The sequence below is a fragment of the Triturus cristatus genome, chromosome 1_1, assembly GCF_964204655.1.
Source record: "Triturus cristatus chromosome 1_1, aTriCri1.1, whole genome shotgun sequence".
In the NCBI taxonomy this organism is placed as follows: Eukaryota; Metazoa; Chordata; class Amphibia; order Caudata; family Salamandridae; genus Triturus; species Triturus cristatus.
In genome coordinates, this window is record NC_140579.1 from 770,613,782 (window position 1) to 770,637,463 (window position 23,682).

Genomic DNA, 23,682 nt, shown 5'->3' on the forward strand with positions numbered 1-23,682 from the left:
TTTAGGATTTTCCTACAGAATTACAGTGTGGTTTACTCTACTGGAGGTGAGAATTCACATGAAGGTGACAATTCATATGTCATGTAAGGATTATATGCTTTTACATATTTTACCTCAGTGACAGTTAAATTGCGAGCTCTGCATGTGAGAGCTTCTAACCATGGATACACACGCTTGCATTCCCAAGATTCTTCGGTACTAGCACATCTGGAGAGCTTTGTCGTCTTCTGTTAAGCAGGGCGGCGTATGGAGGAAGTCAGATATTGTGTAACAAGCTTAATTGCCCTCAGAAATTGACGTTTAGCAGTTATTTTAGGAAGTTGGGAAAGGTTTCATTCACAACCTTAAGATTCCGTTTTGACGAAATAGGTAATTGCTGTCCTACCCCATTACCTGTGTTCAGTTACTGAATTGAAGAAGTCTTCTCTTGCCATTTATGATAACAACCATTCAACTGTGTAGTAAGGTAATAGGAACTCTATTATATGCCTGGCCAGACAGTGATAGGCACAGCTTTGTATTCTATTACCTGCCTGTTTGGAACTGTTTGTCTATATAGCACGGTGACAGGCACACCTTTTGATTACTTCTAGGCTCGCTGTGCTGTTTTACTATTTTTTGTTACTTATATTTATTCAGCTTCATATTTATGATTGTTGTCATGGCGAATTCAAGTAATGTTATTCAACCACCACCTTTTCTGCAATTGCCTGTCTAGCCACCTATGTTAAAAGAGGCGGCTTTGGATTTTTGAAAATTATTTGGTAGCAATTAATGTTTATTCACTTAGGTAAAGCTGGTCAACAAGTTTTTGACAATTTACCACAAGTGGAAGCTCCTACTGGTTTGGATTCGTGGGATGCTTATTCTGGACCTTTAGCTCGAATGGATAAGCAATATTTTGATGAGCCTTCAGATATGTTGGAAAGACATAGTTTGTTTAAGAGAAAACAACTTGTGAATAAGAAAGTGGAAGATTAAATAGCAGGTTTGAGACTACCTGCTACTAAAATTGAGTTTGGAAGTAATTTAGATATTTATTTGTGTGATCAATTTGTTTCATATTTTTCTACTACGAAAGTTCATGAAAGCATTTTGACATGTAAACATCCTTCACTAGGTGAAGTTATAGACATTGCTAAGAGCGTAGAACACTCATTAGTCTCATCTAAAATTTTAACAGATGCTCTTAAAATATTATTCATGCATCTACTGTGTGTGTATTAGGCAATGCAGAAGTGTGTGCTATTTCAAACAAAAGTAGGTTTAAAAGAAGTTGGAATAAGAAATGGTCTGATGCTTGTTACAGGTGTGGTTCTAAGTTGCATTTGCCAAACAGTTTGTTATTCCCAGCCCAAGGAATCAAATTTAACATTGTAAAAAACTATAAGTCCTTTTCAAAAAGTTTGCAGATCAGCCAGGGTGAATTCTAAAGTTAATCAGATTGTGACAATTAAAAAGGATATACGTGAAAGTTTGAATAATGTTTTGCTAAAAGTGTATATCGGGGTGGTATATTTATCTAAGAAAAAATATCAAGTTCTGATGTGTGTGGTGGAGATCGCCATAATTAAGTTGGGAATAATGGCCGGATCTCCCATTAAGATTTTAACTGATGTCATTTGTGAAAAGTCGTTTGGTGATTAGGATATCACAATGAAAGGATTTTTCTCAGACGTCTTGAAGTTTAAAGGTTGAGAACCTTTTGCAAAAGTGCATGTTGCTGAAAAGGGGAGAGATATTATGGGTTGGCACGATCAGGGTAGATTTGGAATTTCACTTAAGCCTGGACATGAGCCAGTTGTTTTGTGTGACATGCCTATTTTGTCTGTGGAAACACCACATTTATGTGCAGATATTGAAATGTTGCTCAAGAAGTATGAAAGGGTGTTTAGTTACAGTGTGGTCCTTGTCGAAGGGTTTGAGCAAACAAATTTAATTGAAACGTGATGCCCGGTTATGCAAAAAGTGAGACCTGTACCTATATTGGTCAAGAAAGAGCTGAAATGTTTTTTAGGTAAGATGTGTGAACAAGGAATCTTCAGACCTGTTGAATCGTCAGAGTGGGTTTCCGCAGCAGTTATTGCTAGGAAAAATGTGGGTAAAATATGCTGATGTTAGAGTGTTGAATCACATAATTGTGGATTGCCATCCTCTTGTACGCATTCATGCTGTTAATCTAAAGTGGTAGTAAATTCTTTCCTACTATAGACTTACATCCACCATATCATTGAATTCCTTTGGCTAAAGAGTCACAGCCATTAACAATCTTTGTAACTCCATATGGGGCCTACATGCATTTGGTCTGGTATCCCCTGCAAGTGTGTTTCAGCGTGTGGTGGAAGCAATGTTTGGTGGGTAGGCTTGAATTCAAGCTTTTCAGGGTGATATTCCCATTTATGCAGAGACTACTGAATGACATATTGAGAAATTAGAGATTGTGTTAAGACAAAAGCAGTGGGTTGTACAAGACAGGTTATCCCTAGCTCCCAGTGTATAGGTAATTTTGATCTCATGCTAGCGTTATTTATACATTTTTAAATACATATGGCAGCTGCTGGTCGCCCCTCCATGTTCCTTGGAGATGGCCAAATGATTTAATCTGTCTCATTTTAAATGAATGAATTCATTGGTTTTATATGTCTACTCTAGAATGGAATAGAAGTTTATTGTGTAATTATGTATACTGTTTTATTGTGTTTTACAAATTAAGTTATTAAAAGTAAAATTTTAAAGTTAAGCAAACTATTGAGACATGATATTACAGTAAACAGAGAAAAGTGTCCGTCTTTGACCTGTCAAGTTGATTATCTAGGACACAACATCACACATCAAGGTATAAAACCCAAGTCATCTTTAGTGAGGGCAATAAGTTAAGGGGAAATATCCTTTACAACGAGGTTTTTACCTCGTTAAGCATTTACAACGCATTTTTTAGCACGGATATTTTTACTGCGAGTATGCATTAAAAACACATGCCAATACAACGCATTTAAGGTAAGTTGCGGGATACAAATACATTGTTTTAAAATATAAATAGAAAACAATGCATGGTATTGGCATGAGTTTTAAATGCATTTTCGCTGTAAAAACATGCGCGCTAAAAAATGGGTGTAAAAGGCATGCAAAGTAATTGCATGCGATGGACTGTCGTAAAACCGAAGTGAAGCACCCATTCCTAAAGACAAAGATTCACTCAGATCCTTCTTAGACCTGAGTGAATATTATGCCAGATTTATTCAAGAATACACTTTTGTGGTACAACTATTAAGAGGACTTTTAAAAGAAGAAGTGAAATTTGAATGATCAGATGAAAAGCAACTGGCATTTGATAATCATTTTGTTGAAGATACATATATATGTGTGTATGTATATGTGTATGTATATACGTAATATATATTACGTATATACATACACATATGTAAACATACATGCATATATACATACACACATACATATACACATACACATATTTATATATTCAACATAATGAATATTATTTATGTCCTGTACGTTAATATATGGTAGAGAAGTCAATGAAAAATACCATATCATTTTCGTTAAAACGTTTACTGTACTAACTTTGGGTCAATAGGAACGCTGTTGTTGGTTAGCTGTATTGAATTTTTAGTCAAGACATTTTCTGTCCACAAAACATATACATAATTATTATACATACATAAACTATATATATATGTATATATATATAGTGCAGTGTGCTCACAGACAAAGATGGTCTACACGTTTCGACAACAGCCTTCAGCTTGGTCATAAAGTTTATGTGTAAAGTGTCCTTTTTAAAGGGCAACACACCCTACACCACCACAATAGAATTACAACAAATATCTTCAAAACAAAAGAATGGGCAATACTTATTGTAAAAGACAAATGCTCTTGGACTCATTATCTTAGCGATCATCATAATCATACTACCTGTGTCTAGTAAAGTACCAAAATCCCTTATAGCTATTAAAGTGCATGTCTATTTGTGGCACGTAACATGTTTTCTCAAACAACTCCACAAACCTATTTGTAACGTTGAAAGCAACAATCTCAACATGTCCTGTAAAAACTAAGGAGCCAATAAAACATAAACAAGTTAATATAAGGTAGAAAAGTCAATGAGAAACATGTAAAAACCATATCATTTTCGTTAAAACGTTCACTGTACTAACTTTGGGTCAATAGGAATGCTATTGTAGGTTAACTCTATTGAATTTTGAGTCATGATATTTTCTGTGCACAATATATGTACATAATTATTGTACATAAATATACATATTGAAAAACAAAGGATGCAGCACTCTTAAGCAGACTTTTGCTGTAGTTTATTAACAAGCGTTCACTCCACCAACGCGTTTCAGCCTCACTTGGCTTTTTTCACGGTCAGTGAGTCTTTCTTCACTTTACACATTTACACTGCCCATCTCTGCCTTAAAGTGTCATTATGGGAGTTGTAGTTTTGAAGATATTTTACACAATGTACATAATTTTATACATATTTACAAGAAAGACAATTGCGCCATTTGTCAACTATTTACATTCTCTACAAGGGAGGGCAGTAAGGGTATGGACAGCACCCTGTCGACTTGGAAAACTGAAGAAATAGTGTTGGCCATTTTAAATCACACACCTCAATTCGAGGCCTGGGGTATATCTTTGTCTATACCGATTAAAAAAGGGTATCCCACACCGCTACTACAGCAGGAGCGAAATAAGTCCAACGAGCCCAGAAGAAGGCTTGTTTATTCGATACTTCGGGGCGCAAGAGGTAAAGACGAAACTGAGGGCCCCCCTTCTGCGGAACGAAGAGAATGACCTAAGGGGATGAGTAGCAGAGATGATCGTAGTTCATCAAATCTTCTCTCATGGAATATAGCAGGAACAAAGCACGATGTACAGGATAATGCACCACCTGAGTACTGGAATAACTACGAAATAGTGGCACTTCTGGAAACATGGCTGATAGACCCAGTTCAGATCCCAGGGCGTATTCTCCATCACATAACGGCCACAAGGACCCAATGATTTGGGAGATCAAAAGGCGGCTTAGCGGATTATATTTCAACAACTTTAAATATTACATCTACCCAATTGCCAATAACTACACCAGATATGCTAATTATAAAAATGGAACTGGGTTTAAATAAAAAAGCCATAACAATTATTCTCATCAATCTCTACGTGCATCCAAAGCATAAAATTAAAAAAGAACTATTTAAAGCTTTAATCACCACCATATCAGATTTTCGGTTCGAACATCCTGCATGGGAAATAATACTAACAGGGGATTTTAATTCAAATTTGATTTATACTCCTGAGAAAGATGATCTTTTAAGTGCTGCTAATGCAATATGAGCAGTACAAAATCAAGCGCATACTACATCCCCACAGGTAGATCAAATGGGGCAACAGTTATTAATTGACTTAGAGCATTTGGGGCTGCGAGTTTTATACGGCAAAGCGGCTCAGGACCGCCCGCCAATCAGCACTTATCATGGCCATAAAGTTAGCTCCATTCTGGATTACACAATTGTTACACTACCACTCCTTGAACAAGTAAAAACTTTTTTAATAACATATTCCACGGATAGCGATCACTCCAGTCAACATCTTGAATTGCTAAACTCATGTCCAAGGCACTTGGAAGCTGTACCCGAGTTTGGGAATTATATCAACAACAAACCTGAAAAGACTAAGATGGTCAAGTAATACACTTCCCCAAATTGCTGAGAAATCAAAGGAGCTGTGGGCGTCTCAAGACTCACCAAACAATAGGATGATGGAAACCTGGGTTGCCATTTTAACAAAACTCCCCAAGGATGCTAAAACAATAAAATCATATCGAAATTAGATGCACAACTCACGAAGATTTCTAAGTCTGACTGCAAAAAACCTAAGAAAATGTCTACGCGCTGTTGTAAGATCAACAAGGAGTAGCAAAGTATCAAAATCGAAACAGGAGCGAATACACCAACTTAAAAAACAATACAAAAACAAGTCTGGGAGGATAATAAATTACAGCAGGCCAATTTCTGGGTGAAACCTTTATATAATGCTAGAAAATCCAACCCCAAAGCTTTTTGGGAACAAGTAAATTCCCTAGCAAGAACATCAAAATCGATCAATTTGACATGCGTAACGGAACAAGACTGGGTAGATCATTTAACTGCCACTTTTTCAACATCTGAAAGAGTGAGCACCTTGCAGGTATCTCCATTTACTGAATATGCAAAAGAAAGAACTGCTTTTGCGCAGTCAAGTTCAACTACCCATGCGGCGCAAGTACATATAATTAAGGGTTAAAGGCATAATTAAAAAGAAGGATACATCAAATATCTTAATCAATTACCCTAAAGATTCTGGAAGTACAAATCCTTCACCCACGCATTTTGTTCAAGATGAAATAGTTTAAGTTATAGCCAAGGGCAGGCTTAACTGTGCCCCTGGCCTGAATGGTATAATGCAACTAATATATAAAAAAGATCCCAAATTCTGGGCTGAACCGCTGTCTCGCCTGTTTTACGAAGTGAGCACTTTAAATTGCCTGCCAGACAGCTGGAGACGCTCAATAATAAATCCATTATTCAAGGGAGGGGAGCGAACTGACTCAGCAAATTATCGTTTAATTGCGCTAATCGATGCCTAAGCAAAGTATTATGCCTCACTAATCTTGGCAGATCTAATTAGCTGGTCTAATAGCAACAAAATCATCCCCGTTAACCAGTCTGGTTTCCGACGCGGCTCTAGTACCATTACGAACATATTATCGCTAGGTCTGATGGCAGAAAAAATCTTCCGACGGCAACTTGTTTTTATGCTTCGTTGATTTTAAAGCTGCCTTCGATCGAGTTAATAGAGGCATTTTATGGAACAAGCTAAAGCAGTGGGGTCTGCCAGATAGAATATTAACACTGATCATGGAATTATACTCAGATACATGGGTGCAGGTAAAAATAGCTGATGGGACGAGGCTCTCAAGAAAGGACTCGAGCAAGGGTGCGTCCTAGCACCTCATTTATTTAATCTCTTCATGGCGGATTTGTCACCACGACTTGATAAAATAAACTCGCACCCTCCTCGTTTGGGAACTTTGCAGATTACTCATTTAGCGTATGCTGATGATATAGTCTTGGCAAGCCATACAAGAATCGGCCTCCAAAGAGCAATAGATGATCTAGGGAACTTCGGCAGGAAGAATGTGTTGGAAATAAACGCAGCTAAAACCAAAGCCATGATTATAAGTCGAACTATTCAAAAATTAACCTAATTTAAATTTGGTAATTCGAATCTTGAAGTAGTGAGTAGCTACAAATACCTAGGTATTCATCTGGATAAACGATTAACTTTCCGAATACAAAATGAGGCCATACAAAAAAAGAGAAATGGACTTACATTCGCATTTTGTTCTATTTCAAAAAGATTAAAAGGTCCCTCCCTCACCCCATTGCTATCCATCATGAAGGCAAAACTACTCCCCACCCTTGCATATGGAAGCGAAGTCCAGTTCGGGAAAGATGCTGGGGTTCTGGATAGACTCCAAACACGAGCATACAAAAAAGTTTTCTCACTTCCGTATAATGCTTCGCCGGCGCAGGTACGATTGGAATTCGGCTTACAACAGCAACAGCTTCATAGAAGATATGTTACGATGCAAGCCTGGTATAAAATCTGGCGTAATCGGAATAATGAAATCAATAATGCACACTGGACTGCGTTACAAGAAGATCCGCAGTCCGCCTACTATACATATCTTCAAACTTCACTACAGGTCACCAACATCATAGATCTTTGGCAGAAGAACCTTCCTTATCCCACTTTCCAGAAAATCTTGAAGAAGCGAGCAAAGCAACATTCATTACTTGAGGACAAGGCCACCCTAAGCAGACGGGCACATGAATGGATGGTATTATTCACTTAGTCTGTATCTGCCCGGCGTTAGGCGAGGATCGCCGGAAATTGTTTAGGGGACCACTCAATACAAGAGGCGTACGCTCTTGCAGAACTGCAATATTAAAATGCCTAGATCCGGAAGATCCACAGCTTAACTGTCGTTTAATCAAACTCCTAATTAAACATGAGGAAATATCAAATAAAGACTTGTGGCAAGTTTAAACGGTTATAAGATGTGACATTGGAGATTATGTAAAGTGAACCACTTACCTTTGAGGAACTGATTCATTAAAATGCTCCTGTGCAGCTTAGTCGAACCTTGATTAGCCTCAGAATTTAGTCAAAGGATCATTCAAAATAAGGCCAGTGGCCTGGTAAAATGGTTGTTTGATGTAATACTTGAGATATTGTTTTAATTAGGCTAATGTTTTGTTTACATTATACCGGAAGAAGTGTAAATATTAGGATAAGAAATGGTTTTGTCTTTAGAGAACACAAAAAGGGATATACCCCGTTTTTATTATTTTACATATTTGTTTTAATGTTGCTATTGTTGTGGTTTTAATTATCTGAACATTAAATGTATGTCTACCCTCATTCTCCACGATTTCATCATTACGCAAAGTAAATGTTTTTAACAAGCGTTGTTTAAGCCAAGTTTCCTGTTTCTTTTTTTTTGAGTGACATGCTGTTTTGTAAATAATCTTTTAGGTCAGGTATGTACCTGGTGTTATAGACATTCATTATTTGTTACGCTTTATATGATCAATTAAATGGCACTGGTGTCACGAATTTCACAGCATAGATTATTAGTTCACTTTGCATGTACCTTAATGTTTGGGTATAGTACACCATTCATGTATCTACAATATTATATTAGTTCAAAACGGCTACCAAACTATTTACATTAAAGAAACATTTCTTCATCAAGGTGTACATAAAGTTCTTCATCGTTATTTATGCCTCTCGAGGTCTTAGTCCTGAGTCTTATAATGAGACGTGATTCCATTTGTCTTACCATCTTGACTCTATCCCCCTACGTTATCCTTGGGGTACCGTTTTAATCCCATAGTAAACCATTGATTTACAGTCACCTTTCTGACATTTACTCATGTGTTTCGCTGCACGTATGTGCTGAAGAATACGTTTCTTAAGCATGCATGTGGTACTGCCAATGTATTTCATGACAAATTTGCATTCTATAATGTAGATTACAAATTTGGATGTGCAGGTGATGTTCTGATCGATCACAATAGATTTTCCATTGGGTTCAAAAATAGCAGTCATGTTTTTTCCTATTTTGCAGGCTTTGCATGAGTTACATTTTTTAAATCCTTTTTGTTGGTCCAATAGCCAATTAGTGTGTTGCTTAGGTTGAATAACTTCTTACTAGTAGGTCTTGAAGTGATGTTGTTTTCCTATAGGTCACCACTGGTTTAGTGCCTATCATTTTGCCTATGTCAGGGTCTCCGGAAATTATGTGCCAATACTTCCTCATTTTATTTACAGTTCTTCCACTCTCCTTACTGTACGTGGTCATAAATCATGGTGTCACGTTATCTTGAGTGATTTTCGGTTTTTCAATTAAGCTCTCTTCTCTTGCTTTTTTATCAATCCGTTGTTTAAATTTTCTGGGTGTTCGTTCATTATAGCCTCTCATTTTGAATCTTTTTTGCTTTCTTGAATTTTTTGTTCTGCATCTGCTTCTTTGAAACAATTTCTCTTCATGCGTGTAAATTCTCCGAAAGGGATGCTGTTTATTAACAGTTTTGGGTGGAAGCTTGTCCCGTGCAGGACACTGTTGGTGGCGGTCTTTTTTCGGGAAAGCTTTGATTGTAGTTTCGCATCTTCTATATAGACCTTAGTGTCCAAAAAAACAATTTCTTTCTTGTGCGTTGTACATGTGAACTCCAATCCAATTTGATTGTGATTAAGTTTGGAGAAATATTTGCGAAACTCCAGTTCAGTTCCATTCCAAACTATAAACAGGTCGTCTATATAGCGTACCCATAAGATGACCCGATCAAGGTGTTCTTGATTGTCTGCACTCCACGCTATGGTCCTTTCCCACCATCCCATGGTGATGTTGGCATAGTTTGGGGGAAATGAAATTCCCAAGGCTGTATCACACTCTTGCTTGAAGAGTTCTTTATCAAACAGAAAAATATTGTTCTTTAAGCATATTTGTCTCATACTGAGAAGCATTTCCGTATGCTCAAGTTCCGATATGTTCCGCTGTTTTAGGAAGTATTTGCACGCTGTTAGACCAATGTCATATCTAATTGATGTGTGCAATGAAACAACGTCTATTATAACCAAGAGGTATTCTGGGTTGCATACTAATCCTGTTAGAATTCTGAGGAAGTCTCCAGTGTCTTTTAGATACGAGCTCATGCTCTGTGCGATTGACGCTAGAAACTTATCCACATACTGTGACAGATTTTCATACAGAGATTTGCAGGAGGAGACTATTGGTCTCCCTGGTGGATTGATCAGAGTCTTATGAATTTTTGGCACAAAGTATATACATGGTATCACCGGAAAATCTTTTGTTAAGAATTTTCTTTCTTCATCATTGATGAGCTGTTTCTCAAACCACAATTGGAGATTTGAATTTAGTTCCATTGTCATTTTATTTATTGGATTGTTCTGCAATCTACAGCAGTTACCCACATCATTTAATTGTCTTAATGCCTCTTGGATATAATCACATGTGTCCATTATCACGATGTTTCACCATTTATCGGTGGGCTTAATAGTGATTTCCTTGTTATCCACCAATTTGTCAATTGCTTTTCATTCCTGTGTTGTTAGATTTTCTCTGTGTTTTAAGTTACGTGTTTGTGGCATTCTTTCCAGTTCTTCAATTATTGCATCATAGAACAGGTCTATTTTGTTACCTGGAGACAGTGCAGGGCAATATTTCAATTTTCTCCTTATTCCACTTTCTGGTCTCCTATTTGTTTATATATCCAGATGTTCCAGTACTTCTTCCTCTGTCATTACCTCATCCTCCAAATTATATAAGATGTCAAACATATTTTTAAGATCTGACAATTGATCTATTGTCATCGCAAGATCTTCATTATTTTCAGTCTGATTTAAATTTTGGATTTTGTGTTCCTTATTGGCATGTATTTTCACCAGCTTGAGCTTCCTGGTGTATTTATACAGGTCTATTCGTGTTTGTGTGTAGTTGAAGTGCGACTCCGGACAGAATGATAAGCCTTTGTTTAAAACTGATATCTCATCTTGTGTTGGTTGATATTGTGGGATATTCACGATCAAGTTGATTTTTTCTACTTGCAACTGCGCATTGAATACTGCTTTCTTTCGCTTGGCCCTTCTTGTTTTTCTTGTGCTGGTGAGGAGTTTCTTGTCCCTCTTCCTCGGCCTTGGCTTGCGGCTCTACCTCGGCCGCCCCACCTTGTTAGGGTCTTGTCTAGGTTTATCAACCTCATTTCTTCTAAAAAAAAATCATCCTTTCGATGCCACACATGTCCCTTGATGTTTCACTCTCACTTGCCTCTGATTCACTTGTGCTCACTACTGCTGGCTTCAAGTATTGCCCAGGATACTTCTTTTTTAAGGTGTCAAATCGTCTTGCGAACGTAAGTATTCTGCCTTGTAGGTAATCCTGTTCATCTCGTTTGAATTTGCGGGCCTTACGCTCTTGTATCACTAATTCATGCAAAGTGAACTATTAATCTATGCTGTGAAATTTGTGACACCAGTGCAAAGAGAAATTTATTGGATCAAATCTTTAGACACAATGATCCCATTAGGGTTGAATGACCGACCAGACATGAGTTGTTTTTTTGTAACACACACCTGGCTATGTAACATATGGAATCATATTACTGCTGCATTAGAGAGCATCTTAAATAATACACACTTTAACACATGGTGGTGGTGTCACTATGAGCACGACTTTGAATTTTAAGACTTTTTTTTTTTTTTTTAAATCTTTTAATTATTCTATTGATTTCATTAAGTGACTACTGGAGTATCCGTCCTCTTAATGGTATGAGTTAGATATTTAGACTTTTTACACATAGATTAGTGTCTTGTATGTATGTATGAGTCTAAAAATGCATATTTTTCTGCATTCGGGTATGTTTTACCGCATGTGTTTCATAACGATTTCTTGGATGAATTATTGGCACAAAGTATTTCTCTCTGTTTAGAGGCGGTATCCGTTCTTTTAAGATGGCGACAGCAATTGTCATCTCGTCACATATTCTCCACAGTCCTCTTTCTTTTTCTATCATCCCGCCACTATTCTCGGACGTTGACAGAACGCCATTTCTGGAAACATAGGCTTCGTCCTATTTCCATTACTTTTTCATCACGCTCTTTATATAAAATGCTTAGTTTCCGCCAGCAACCTGAAGAGTTTTTTCAACACGGACATACAATGATAGACGGCTTCCATTAGTGGTAAGGTGTGATCCGGTTCATTTGTAAATGACATGACTTTTCGGTAACCTTAAGACAGGATTAGTTCTCATGGGATCACTTTTTCTGTTGTTGCAGGGAGCTTTGCTTTGCGATATTCATCTCATTGGGTGATACATTAGTAGCCTGATAAGGTGAGATTTTGGAATCTTTTTTGAAATTCATAGTATCACGCACCCAGAGCAACATATTGATAGATGTTTTTTGTTGTTTCTAGCATTGGGATATAAGCATCAAATGTGCGGAGTCCTTTATAAAATAGGAGGTGAGCTTCTGTGACTATTGGGATAGCCCCATTGATGGGGAGACTGGAATGTTTGTTCACTTGTCTGTTTCTCGATTTAGCATTGTTTTTATTTCATTCAGATACTTGTTGAAGCCAGGTCACAAGATTCTTGACAAGAGGTATTTTCTAGTGAGATCATTTGGTTTTACATTCTTTTCACGTTGGGTGTACTACGTGTATTATTAACTTCACTCTTTTATTTTAACACAATAGACGCAATATAATTGATCATTTATAGAGTTATCACTTAGCAGCAAGAAAATGTGTTACTAGTAGATAATTTGGGTAATGTAATTCATTTATGTGGCAGTCTGTATCATTTTTGAATATATCATCAAAAAAGTAATATCACATGTTTCTTTATAGGTTGGCCCCTGAGGAAGGGACGATATAGTCCCAAAATGCATCGGGCTTTCACAAGAATCACATGGAACAATTATTCATGTTTTGTTATGCAATGTTTATGAAATATATATGTTGTAAACTATGTGAACATTGTTGAAATTCATGACTATTTTGATGGATAGATATCCATGCTTTCATTTATGATTTGGATGCGAAATTGATGTTTGTAAACAATACAGTTCATGAATGAATTTAATTTGAGCATTTGTTGATTCATTCAAAGTATTGGTCAATCTACAAGGTTTTGTTTAAAACCCAGTGAACAGTGCACAGTGCTAGTAGATGTTCTTGCTATTATTTCATTCCAGTCTTATCCTAACCACTATCAGGGGAACCTATCTTGAACCTCTGCTCATACTAGGCCTAGCTGTGTGTCAGTTTCTAGGCGATAGCACTTTCTAAATGGCATACAGTTAATACAGAATTTCCTCAAGTTAGTGGTGCAGACAGCATAACTCAGGAAGTAAGAGAAAACCACTGCCTGATATTTCCTGGAGCAGAACCGTTAAATACATGTTAATTCTGGGAACGTTCGCACTAAATTTGCGCCCGTGCATTAGTCATTAGTGCAGGAAAATCACATAGGTTTAGATTTTCACCAAAATACCTAAACTTCCTAGGTGGCTTCACAAGTCCGGTTCCATCATCTTCCACTAACACAGCTGCGTGGTCAGGAGATTCATGAGACGTTACCGCTGTGTCTCCCACAGGAAAGAAACCTAGAAAGAAATTCAAAGTGTCTGTAAGCATAGAGCTACCTGGTGTCTAAAACTTCAGACAGCATTATTTATTACATTCCTGTATGTGTATTCACATACTAGATTTTGCGGCGACGAAGATCACAGTCTTGGTGCCAGTTGTAACATAGCTTCCAAACTGCCTAAACAAAAAGTCCCACAAAGATTTTACTAAGAATAACACTGGCTCGCTTCTGTTAACTGCAGGATAATGTGCCTAATGAACCAGTCAAACAGCAGAACAGTAAAACAGAGTACTTAAATGTCCCCACAAGAAGTAAAATTGCAAGTATTTAATATTAAATATGCAAAAATATGCAAAAAGCAAGAAAATCTGCGTGCGAGAAATTGATAAAGGATTTAATGGAAAGATCATTTATCCCTTAACCTGTGTGCATACCAACATGTCAAATATAAAAGACAAGCATTGGCAATGCTAGTAGGTCTAGCTTATAAATGAATGTGTTTCTTGAGTGAGTGATGTGTAGGCACTAATTTGGCACTAAGTACCAGATGTATGACCATTCCGTTTTGCTGTTTGTAAATTGAGATCTTTTGTGACTCGAAATTTGCGACTTGCAAAACGGAATGTACTAATTACTTCATCAATATTCAGGAAGCAGGTCGCAATTTGCGACCCATTGGGAATGGGCTACTATCACTGGGATGGTAGCCTGCTGGGGACAGCAGACCACCATGTATATGTTTGCTTTTTAAATAAAGCAACTTTCTTTTTTAAAATGCATCCCGTTTTCCTTAAAGGCGCGCCCCTTCCTAATAGTGACTAGCAGACCCTATTTTGCAAGTCTGTAATAGGTTACGTACCACAACCCTTTTTAGTGGTCCCAAACAGACCGATTTTCGGTTTGCGACTGCTAAAGAGGGTCATACAACTGACCTCAAGTCACATACATGCACTCTTTCAATCATTATTGCACTCATGAATCCTTTATCCACCCATTGACTCATTTTTGCATTCACCCCCTTATACAACCTCAATAAAATACATACTCAAACTCAAAACAATGCATGGCAAGCATATGCTTGCAATAAGAAATAAAATAAAGCATAGCAGTGTGTGGTCATTTTGCAACTGTATTGTTCATAGTGTTAAAGTTCCATCATGGCCGCCAGGTTTGGAACAAACATGTTACCAATCTTGCAATGTAAAGCTATGATAAAACCACACACAACATCATTAAATGATGGTTGCCTGGCTTAGAGGCAGTGCCTGCACAGGATTCAGTTTGCTACAGATAAAATGAGCGAGCAGCTTGTTAATATTGGCCAGGGAGCTACAGTTTTAGTAAATAACGAAGTTAAAAACAAGATCTGGAAATAAACGTTTGTCACTGGTGGAAGCAGGGCATAAATGACACACAAACAGTTCAATGGTGAAAAAAAGGCCTGACCCAAAACAAATGTTTGTATGTAAACAAACAGATGTTACATAGAGTGGTAATCCTCAAAGGACGACTTCCTTTGAAAAGCAAGAAGTGCAAAGTTATTTCATAATCCAAATAGATGTCTCCTTGGGAAACAAACTACAAGATAAGATTACTCCTAATGGATGCCATGTTGTAAAACGAATAAATGAAATATGAGTTTACAATCCTCTGTAAATTCCTGGATAATTTTCAAGTGAAAAGTCTATATCCTTTAACATGTGCATTGTGCCAGAATAGGACTTATGATCAACAGTCTATTGTCAAAATCCCACAAAGAACAGATTGCAAAGTTTCTGAATTCTATGGCAGGACCCGAGGCAAGGATTATGCTCTACTTTCTTTATTTTCCATCACCAGCAGTATTCAATTTGAACAGAAAAACTCTTTCCCATGGAACACCAGGAAATTCCAATCACAGAGGTCAACCAATAGGCAGCTACACATGTCCTGAAAGGGCCGGGGCTGCTGGGATACCTCCTCTTTCTTTTCCTGCTTCACCAGCAGGTAAGTCGATTTCTCTATTCCTGGCTATTGTGGCTTGATACTGTTAATTTCTGCTGAACTGTATTGTGTACTGCCTTTTTCCTTGAAGTGCAAGCGCTTTCCTTATCAGCGACGATCTCACCGCGCTCTTAGCAGCGGCGGGAGTGTCTCTCATCGCTCCATACGCGGCCATGTCCTTGCAGGCTCTGCGGTAGTGCTGATGGCCGCTAGATGGTGCCCATGTAGCGCAACCCGCGTCTCGTTGCTCGGCGGGAGTGCGTCTTCCTGTCAGGTTTTTTCCTGTCAGTGCTTTACCCGCCGAGCTGCAGCCCGCGCCTAGAAGCCTTTATGCCTGTGTGTACACGGGTCTGTATTGAAGCAGCCTGACGCCCGTATCAGATTGGTAGAGGTGTCTTTAGCACAAATGCAATTCTAAGTCGAGTGCATGTTTAAGGCTGTCATTGAAGTGAGGCTTGGCCCATGCACACTATTACCCCCCTGATTAGTTGGTGAGAAGCCCCTAGGGTCCTTGTTACCCAGATTGCTGCGCTTGCGCAGCCCAAATATAGGGTTTTCAGGCACACCAAAGCTCTAGAACCACTGGTTCACCAAATTTCTGTGCTGAGTGAACGGCCAGTGTTGGTACATAGGGTCCTGCCCCTAGATGATGAGTTTTGCAATGATGTGGACACCTCCATCCACCAGGCAGTCGCGGAGGCCATAGGCCCTTTGAAAGTCTCCAGATCGCTTACTCCTATTCAGGTGGACCTGGGGGCATTCGAGCGCATTCGAGCGCCTTAAGAAGGCCTTCCTCATGCACCCGTCTCTGGAGCCTCTAGGGGCAATCGATGAGGTGGTTCCCTTGTCCCCTCAGGGGGGGATGACGAAGGTGATGACTCCCCTACCAAGTCTACTGAGGAACTGGTCCCTTCCAGGCCCTAGCGACAAACCACGAGTGGTGTGGAGCCTCCACCGGACATGCTGATCCCGGAGGAACTCATGCCCATGCTCATGAAAAGGAGGTTAGGTCCTGTCTGAGCCTGAATGCGGGCAAAGTGGCGGGAACACCTGAAATAGATGCTAGAATAGCCAAGTTTCTTCAGAAATATATTCACGATCCCAAAAAGGGGATTGATAGGTCCTGGAAAGCTTGCCCGGACAAGCTTTTGGACGCTGGCGGCCAACTTACGAAAATCTTGGATCTTGCGGAGGAGGTCAAAGCTTCAGGTTCCGAGCTTTCTCCTGAGTCCGTGTCAGGCTGGGCCCAGCTATGGTGTTCGGGGCAATGCTAATTGTGCCCTAGCGGCTGAGAGGAGGCACTATTTGTTGCTGAAAGTGGACCCCAAGCTTGGTGATTTGGCTTCCTCAGAGGCAGGTGCTGTGGCTGACGGGGGACTCTTCGGAGAACCTTTTGTCAAGGAAACTAACTAAGTTCATCTCAACCTTCACCACTTTGGATAAAGTGTAGGCTTCCATAAAAAGGGTGTTTCACCCTAAGGTTTTCATCAGGGCTGGCCGTGGCAGGGGGCACTCGACTGGCAGTTTCTACACCCAAGCCCCTGCCAGAGGCTTCAAGAAGACGCAAGAGCTGCCCAGACAGTTCTTCCAGTCAAGGAGAAACAACAGGGGCAGAGGCTCCAGAGGTGCAACGAGAGGTCATTTCCAGACCCAATCAGGTGAGACTCTCTCTTTACCCCCAGTTGCAGGTAGGGGGTAGGCTGGCACTATTCGTGAACAATTGGGAGGCTATCACTTTCGACTCATATAGAGTTTTATGGGACCCCGTACAAGAGTCCCGCCCCCGTCCCCAGGTCTTTACGACAGCCCAGAATGCCCTAGTAGACAAAGAGGTACAGGATCTATTACACAAAGGGGCGATTGCTTGCTCTTCCCTCCATCCAAGGGGTTTTCTAAGCAACATTTTCTTAGTGGACAAAACAGATGGAGGTCAACGCTGGGTAATAAACCTAAAGGAGTTCAACAGCTGGTTGGTGTACTGCCATTTCAAAATGGAGGGGATGCACCTGCTGCGCGACCTCCTGCGCCAAAACGACTGAATGGTACGACTAGATCTAAAGGACTCATACCTGGCTGTCCCGATTTTATCACCGCACCGCAGGTTTCTTTAGTTTCAGTGAAGAGGGCAAGTTTACGAGTTCACAACACTTCCTTTCAGTCTGTCCTCCTCACCTTGGTGCTTCACCAAGGGACTCAAGCCCACAATAGAGTACCTCAGGGCTCGGGGCTTCCGTCTCATCATATACTTAGATGACCTCCTCCCTTTAGCCCAGTCTCCCGCATTGCTTACAGACCAACTGCAAATGACTGTAGCGCTGTTGCAGGGACTCGGGTTCGTTATCAATGAGAAGAAGTCCCTTCTCATCCCGGCCAAGCAAACTACGCTCCTGGGCTTTGTTATAGACTCAGTCAACAAGACGTTAAGTCTCCCTTCCAGGAAGGTTTCGAAGATTCATCGGGAGCTCAGGAGAACACAGGCAAGAACCACCATTTCCCTCCAGCAAGTCACCAGGATTGTAGGCCTCCTATTGTGTCCTAAGGTCAGCTGCAATGTCCTCCTCAAGATGGACAATGTTCTGCTGTCCGCAACATAAACCACCTGGGTGGCACAAAATCCAAGGTGCTAGTGGATATTGCCAAGGAGTTCTGGACCCTCTGCCTTGAGAACAATGTCTCTGTGACAGCGGAATACCTTCTGGAAGCATCCAATGTGGTGAGAGACAGGAACTCCTGGGTATGGTCGGATGTGAGCCTCTGGCAACTGGAGCCCAGAGTTTTCCAGCAGTTGCATGCCCTTTGGGGCCCCTTCTCGGTGGATCTTTCCGCTTCTTGTCTGGATCACCAGCTTCCCAGGTTTTTCAGTTGGAAGCCGGACCCTCTGGCGGCAGCCACGGACGCCTTCCTTCAGGACTGGTCAACTGAGGCGGGTTACGCCTTTCCCCCGTTCACCATAATAATGTGCCTCTTAGCTCAGGTCCACAGGCAGCAAGCGAAGGTGGTGTTGATCACGCCTTATTGGAGATCACACGTATGGTTTCTAGTTCTTCTGGAACTTTCCTGGGATTCTCCGATCCTTCTACCACGAGATTGGATGATTCTCCGCGATCCTCAGGGGAGCCTCATCCCCTGATCCTGCAGAATCGGATGCCCATAATGGCCTGGCGGATTTGCGGCAACGTTGGAGACTCCGGTGCTTATCAGGAGAAGCTCAAAACATCCTGGCAGCAGCATGGGCGGATGGCACAACAACCGATACAGATCAGCTTGGTCCAGATCAGGATCCCATGGGGTGCGAGGTGGTCCACATTTTGAACTTCCTGGCCTTTGTGGCTTCAAAGGGTTTGGCATACCGCACGATTAATTCTTACAGATCGGCAATCTCAGCGGGCCATGACCCAGTGTAGGGTACCACGGTGGGTGAACATCAGTTCGTATGCAAACTGATGAGAGGCATTCGCTTGTCCCTGCCTCCTCTGCCTAAATATTCTAAGTTGTAGGACGTCAACAAAGTGTTATCTGTTTTTAAGTCCTGGCAACCGAATAAGTACCTATCCCGCAAGGAGCTATCGGTGAAGTTACCATGCTTCTACCCCTGGTCTCTTGTCGGAGAGTCTCTGACATGAGAGCCCTGGTTATCCACGGCCGTCTTTTTACTCCTCAAGGGGTCACCTTCCAAATTTCCCGCCGCACGAAGTCGGACTCCAGGGTGATCTCGTACCCGGCTTTTGATAGGCACCATAACTGTGTGGTGTGCGTTGCCTGAAGGCTTAGAAGTATGACAGATGAACATCATCCCCATGGAGAGTTACTGATATCTCTTAGGAAACCCTTCAAGGCTGTCTCTTCTACCACCATAGCAAGATGGATCAGATGGGTCATGCAGGAAGCAGGCATTGACATTTCGCACTTCGGTGCTCATTTGGTCAGAGGAGCAATGGCCTCCAAGGACTTTTTTCTCGGGGCACGCCTTGAAGATATTATCAATGCCGCAGACTGGTCATCAGACTCCATGTTTAAAAGGTTCTATTTCAAACCAGTCATGGACATGACTTTCCTGGTGGTGGACAAGCTTTGAACGAGCATAATCCTCGCCTCCGGTCCTGCCATAGAATGAAAAATGTCCTAATCGGCCCGAAGGAAAGTTTCAATCCTATTAAGGACACAGAGGCGAGGATTATTTACGCCCTGGGTTTCTTGAGGATTCAGTCATCACCCACCCTCAGCCATAGATCAGCAATCCGTATGGTATAAGTATGAGTCAGTGTTTATCCACTGGTAAACTATTGTATTTAATCAGACAGTAGTTTGCACTTCGACTTGACATGTGGATGTTTCATAATGTTGTAATCTTCCTTATGTACTATGTTCCTTCTGTAAGCTTTGGTGTTAAGTTTAGATTCATCTCCATATCCTTTGGCATCTTGTAGGATCCGAGCCTGCTAAAACGGACTAGTTGAATTTAACGAAGGCCGGATGGTCGCAGTCAAGAAAGAGGAGGTATCCCAGCAGCCCAGGCCTTTCAGGACGTGTGTAGCTGCATATTGGTTGACCTCTGTGATTGGCCTTTCCCGGTGTTCCATGGGAAAGAGAGTTTTTTCTGTTAAAGTTGAATACTGCTGGTGATGGAAAATAAAGAAAGTAGAGCATAATCCTCGCCTCCGTGTCCTAAATAGAATTGAAACTTTCCTTTGTGCCTACTAGGAAATTTTTCATTCTGCCTACACAGTTCTGTCGGCAGGAACTATGTATTGTGAATGCCCAGCAAGGATTTTGTGGACCATGAGGAGCTTATTATTTAAGCATTTAAGATGGCCACCACCATTTACAATTCTCATAAGAGTTCTATGGTCCCTTGGACATGTGTCCCGCCTTCGTTTCACTCAGGTGTTTAGAGCAGAATGTCAATTTGAGATATGAAACCTCTGTCAGGCCTTGCTGACACTCTGAGCACCATGCCATTCTCTTCTGATTCAGAAGATGTACATGTTCAGGACATTAAGAGTAGCGCAACTCCATGTGTGATCGGAGCACAGAGGTAAGCATATTCCATACATACAGTTGCCAGAATCTAAAGCAAAAAACAGTACGATATGGGCTATTCAGGCATGGCACAGGCTGATGTGAGATGTCAGAAGGACTTATGCATGAGGGCCACTTGGGCCCCCATTGCACAAGTCTCTCAGAGATCCATCAACTCAGGAACTCGAAGGAGGACAGACGCTTTAGGGAGACCAAGAGCTGAGAGAAAGACAGCGTCTGCAAGGGGGATGTACATAAGAAATGAATCCCCAAGCTGTTTGGTATTCAGGAACTTGTGGGATCCATCATACCAGAAGCTGCAAAGAGACCAAAACTGCTGGATAGCGAGGATCTGCAGGGAGAGCCTCAAAACAGAGTAGCAGGCAAACCAAAAGTTACAGGAAAATCTTGGGCTGTAGCATGGGCTGATGCTGCAAGAACACTAGATTATGTAGAAGCAGCACCGATACGGATGGGATTCACAAGTGCAGTGAGAACAAGGTTAAGTACCTGCAGTTGTAGATCATGTGAGAAGAGCACACAGAAGCAAGAAACAGGAGTTGCAGGAAGCACCCCTACTTCAGGAGCTATATAGATGTCTAGTGGTGCATGGAGTGCAAATGCCTTTAGGCAGAATCAGAAGCTGCAAGCAGAGCTAGGAGCTCTAGGTAGGGTTAGTTTGATGTGCAGGTGTCGACATTCAACTGGATAGATAATATTAAATAAAAAATAATAATAAAATCACTTACCTTGCGCTTGCCGCATCGCTGAGCCGGCAATGCGGCGAGCTCAAGGAAAGCGGATTATTATTATTTTTTTTTATTGTATCTATCCTGTCAGCTGCCCTACTCTGCCCCGCCCTCACCCAGACCCACCGCTCTTACCTGTGCCAGCCACGCCTGCTGATGGGAATTCCAGAAGCTACTAGTTAGCAAGGAACTGCAGTGAGAGCACGAAGCTCAGGGAAGCCATACGCAGTCTAGGGAGCTGAGATGCGGAAAGAAGTTCAGGAGCTACAGGATAAAAAGACAGTGGGCCCAGGAGAGCAAGTAAACTGATGGATGCAGAGATTTGACGGACATCAGGAGTGATGGAGCATGATTATTTTTAAATGATTTTGCTTGGTCAATTCTTGATCATTGCATGAAAAATGACTAAACCGTACTCATGAAATCGTTTAACGTCTCTTGTCAAATCTTGGGAGAAGCTAAAAAACTGCATCATAAAAGCATGCAGAAGGGTTCATGTTTTATTATTTTTGCTTAATAAAATAGATTTGAGACTCAGCTTTCATGATTAAGAAAAACGACTAACATTATATTGTTAGATAAACATGGTTTGTGCGTTTAAAGAATAACGTTGAAAAAATGCAGAATGGTATTATAAATTATTAGTGAACATTATGAGATATTTAGATTGCTTTGATGAGCCATTCACACTTATGAGATTACCTTTACTCTTAAACTAACGGAATATGCTTACATTGTGCAATATGGTGGTTTGTGTTGCTTCCAGTGTAGGCCCAATTTCTATTGTGACATTTATCATTGCTAGCCTCAGTAATGTGTTTTGTCCTTCATTATTTCATTTTCACTAGAAAGGCTGACTCAATTATTCAGCAGAGAATGTTAACTATATTTTCCTCCGCTTAAAATGTATATTTGTTGAGTAGATAATAACGATTTGCTGCAGTAGTAATATTTGCGTGGAGAGAAATCACGATTATGCTTCTTAGTTGAAAATACTTTATCATATTCTAGGAGGATGGTTGTACAAAGAACAATGGATCATGTGAGGGTGTTGCACGATTTGGGATTGAAAATGGTCATTCTACGATCACACCATGAGCGACCTGCCCAATGAGAAGTGTGAAAAATGAGCTAAGGATACTTTATGGGATGGAACTAAGAACATTTCGAGGTATAATTGCCCGATGTGAAAGGGTGTGGGGGCCGGCTGTTTCCTGCAACTCCTGAGCACCGACATGGGGTCGGTCTGCACTTTGATTTCCTCTTGAACTGAACATTCCTGACTCCTTCCTGCATTTTATCATGCAGTGAAATTGTGCAGGCTAAAACCTTTGAGCTGAAGGGTTTGATTTCCTTGACTATAGCACACTGTGCTCTAGTTACCCTGACTCGCTCTTGAAAATCTGCAACCGATTCTTGGTTCGTATGATTCCTGAAATTGCATATTCTGAATTGTAATATATTTAATTTCTTTCTCACTCCCTCTTTACCCTCTCAACAGGCATTTGATTTTGAATGTATTTGCGCAAACTGTTATCGAGCTAAGATATTCTCTGTATTACATTTGAAGACTGTTCATCACATGTTTCAAATATATCTAGCAGTATGACCATTCCGTTAATAAGATTGAGATGAAAGTACCTTGATAAGTAATCTGAGTTTGTTGTTCTTTATTGATGACTTATTGATAGTGCATTGATTATTGGTTATTATTGTTGGATAGACACTTCTTCATTACCGATCCTCATGAGGGAGTGCCAGCTGTCTCTGATTTACCTCAGTCCCTATTAACTCTTCTTCTAAGATCTAATTATGCTAATTATTCCACTGAGACCGCCCTTCTTGGGTTAACAGAGAGTTTAAGACACAGTGTCGACCGCGGTGAAACATCGGCGCTTATCCTTCTGGATTTAAGTGCGGCGTTCGACACTGTGTCTCATCCCATTCTTGTTAGCTCTCTTTGTTCCCTGGGACTGGACGGTCCAGCTTTAGCATGGATTGCCTCCTTTTTAAGTGAGCGCACCTTCCAGGTCTTTTCCGCGAAAGCCTCCTCTTCCACTTACACATCAGCATATGGCGTTCCTCAGGGGTCTATACTCAGCCCTTTGCTGTTTAATATCTATATAAGACCCCTTGCCTCCATAGCAGAAGACGCTGGGCTGACCATCTTTTCATATGCTGATGAT

The 23,682-nt window shown here is 40.6% G+C and overlaps 1 protein-coding gene across 1 annotated transcript in view; it reads right to left on the reverse strand.

Moving 5' to 3' along the window:
* The window catches only part of LOC146871055 (uncharacterized), a 145,682-nt gene extending 124,170 nt beyond the window's left edge, over positions 1 to 21,512 (reverse strand). The window contains exons 1-2 of the mRNA XM_085646128.1: positions 21,497 to 21,512; positions 13,650 to 13,761 (exon numbers count right to left, since the gene is read on the reverse strand). Of these exons, the coding sequence (XP_085502254.1) occupies positions 13,650 to 13,761; positions 21,497 to 21,512 (128 nt within the window). The remainder of the gene's footprint in view (positions 1 to 13,649; positions 13,762 to 21,496) is intronic.
* Positions 21,513 to 23,682: the final 2,170 nt, after the last annotated feature.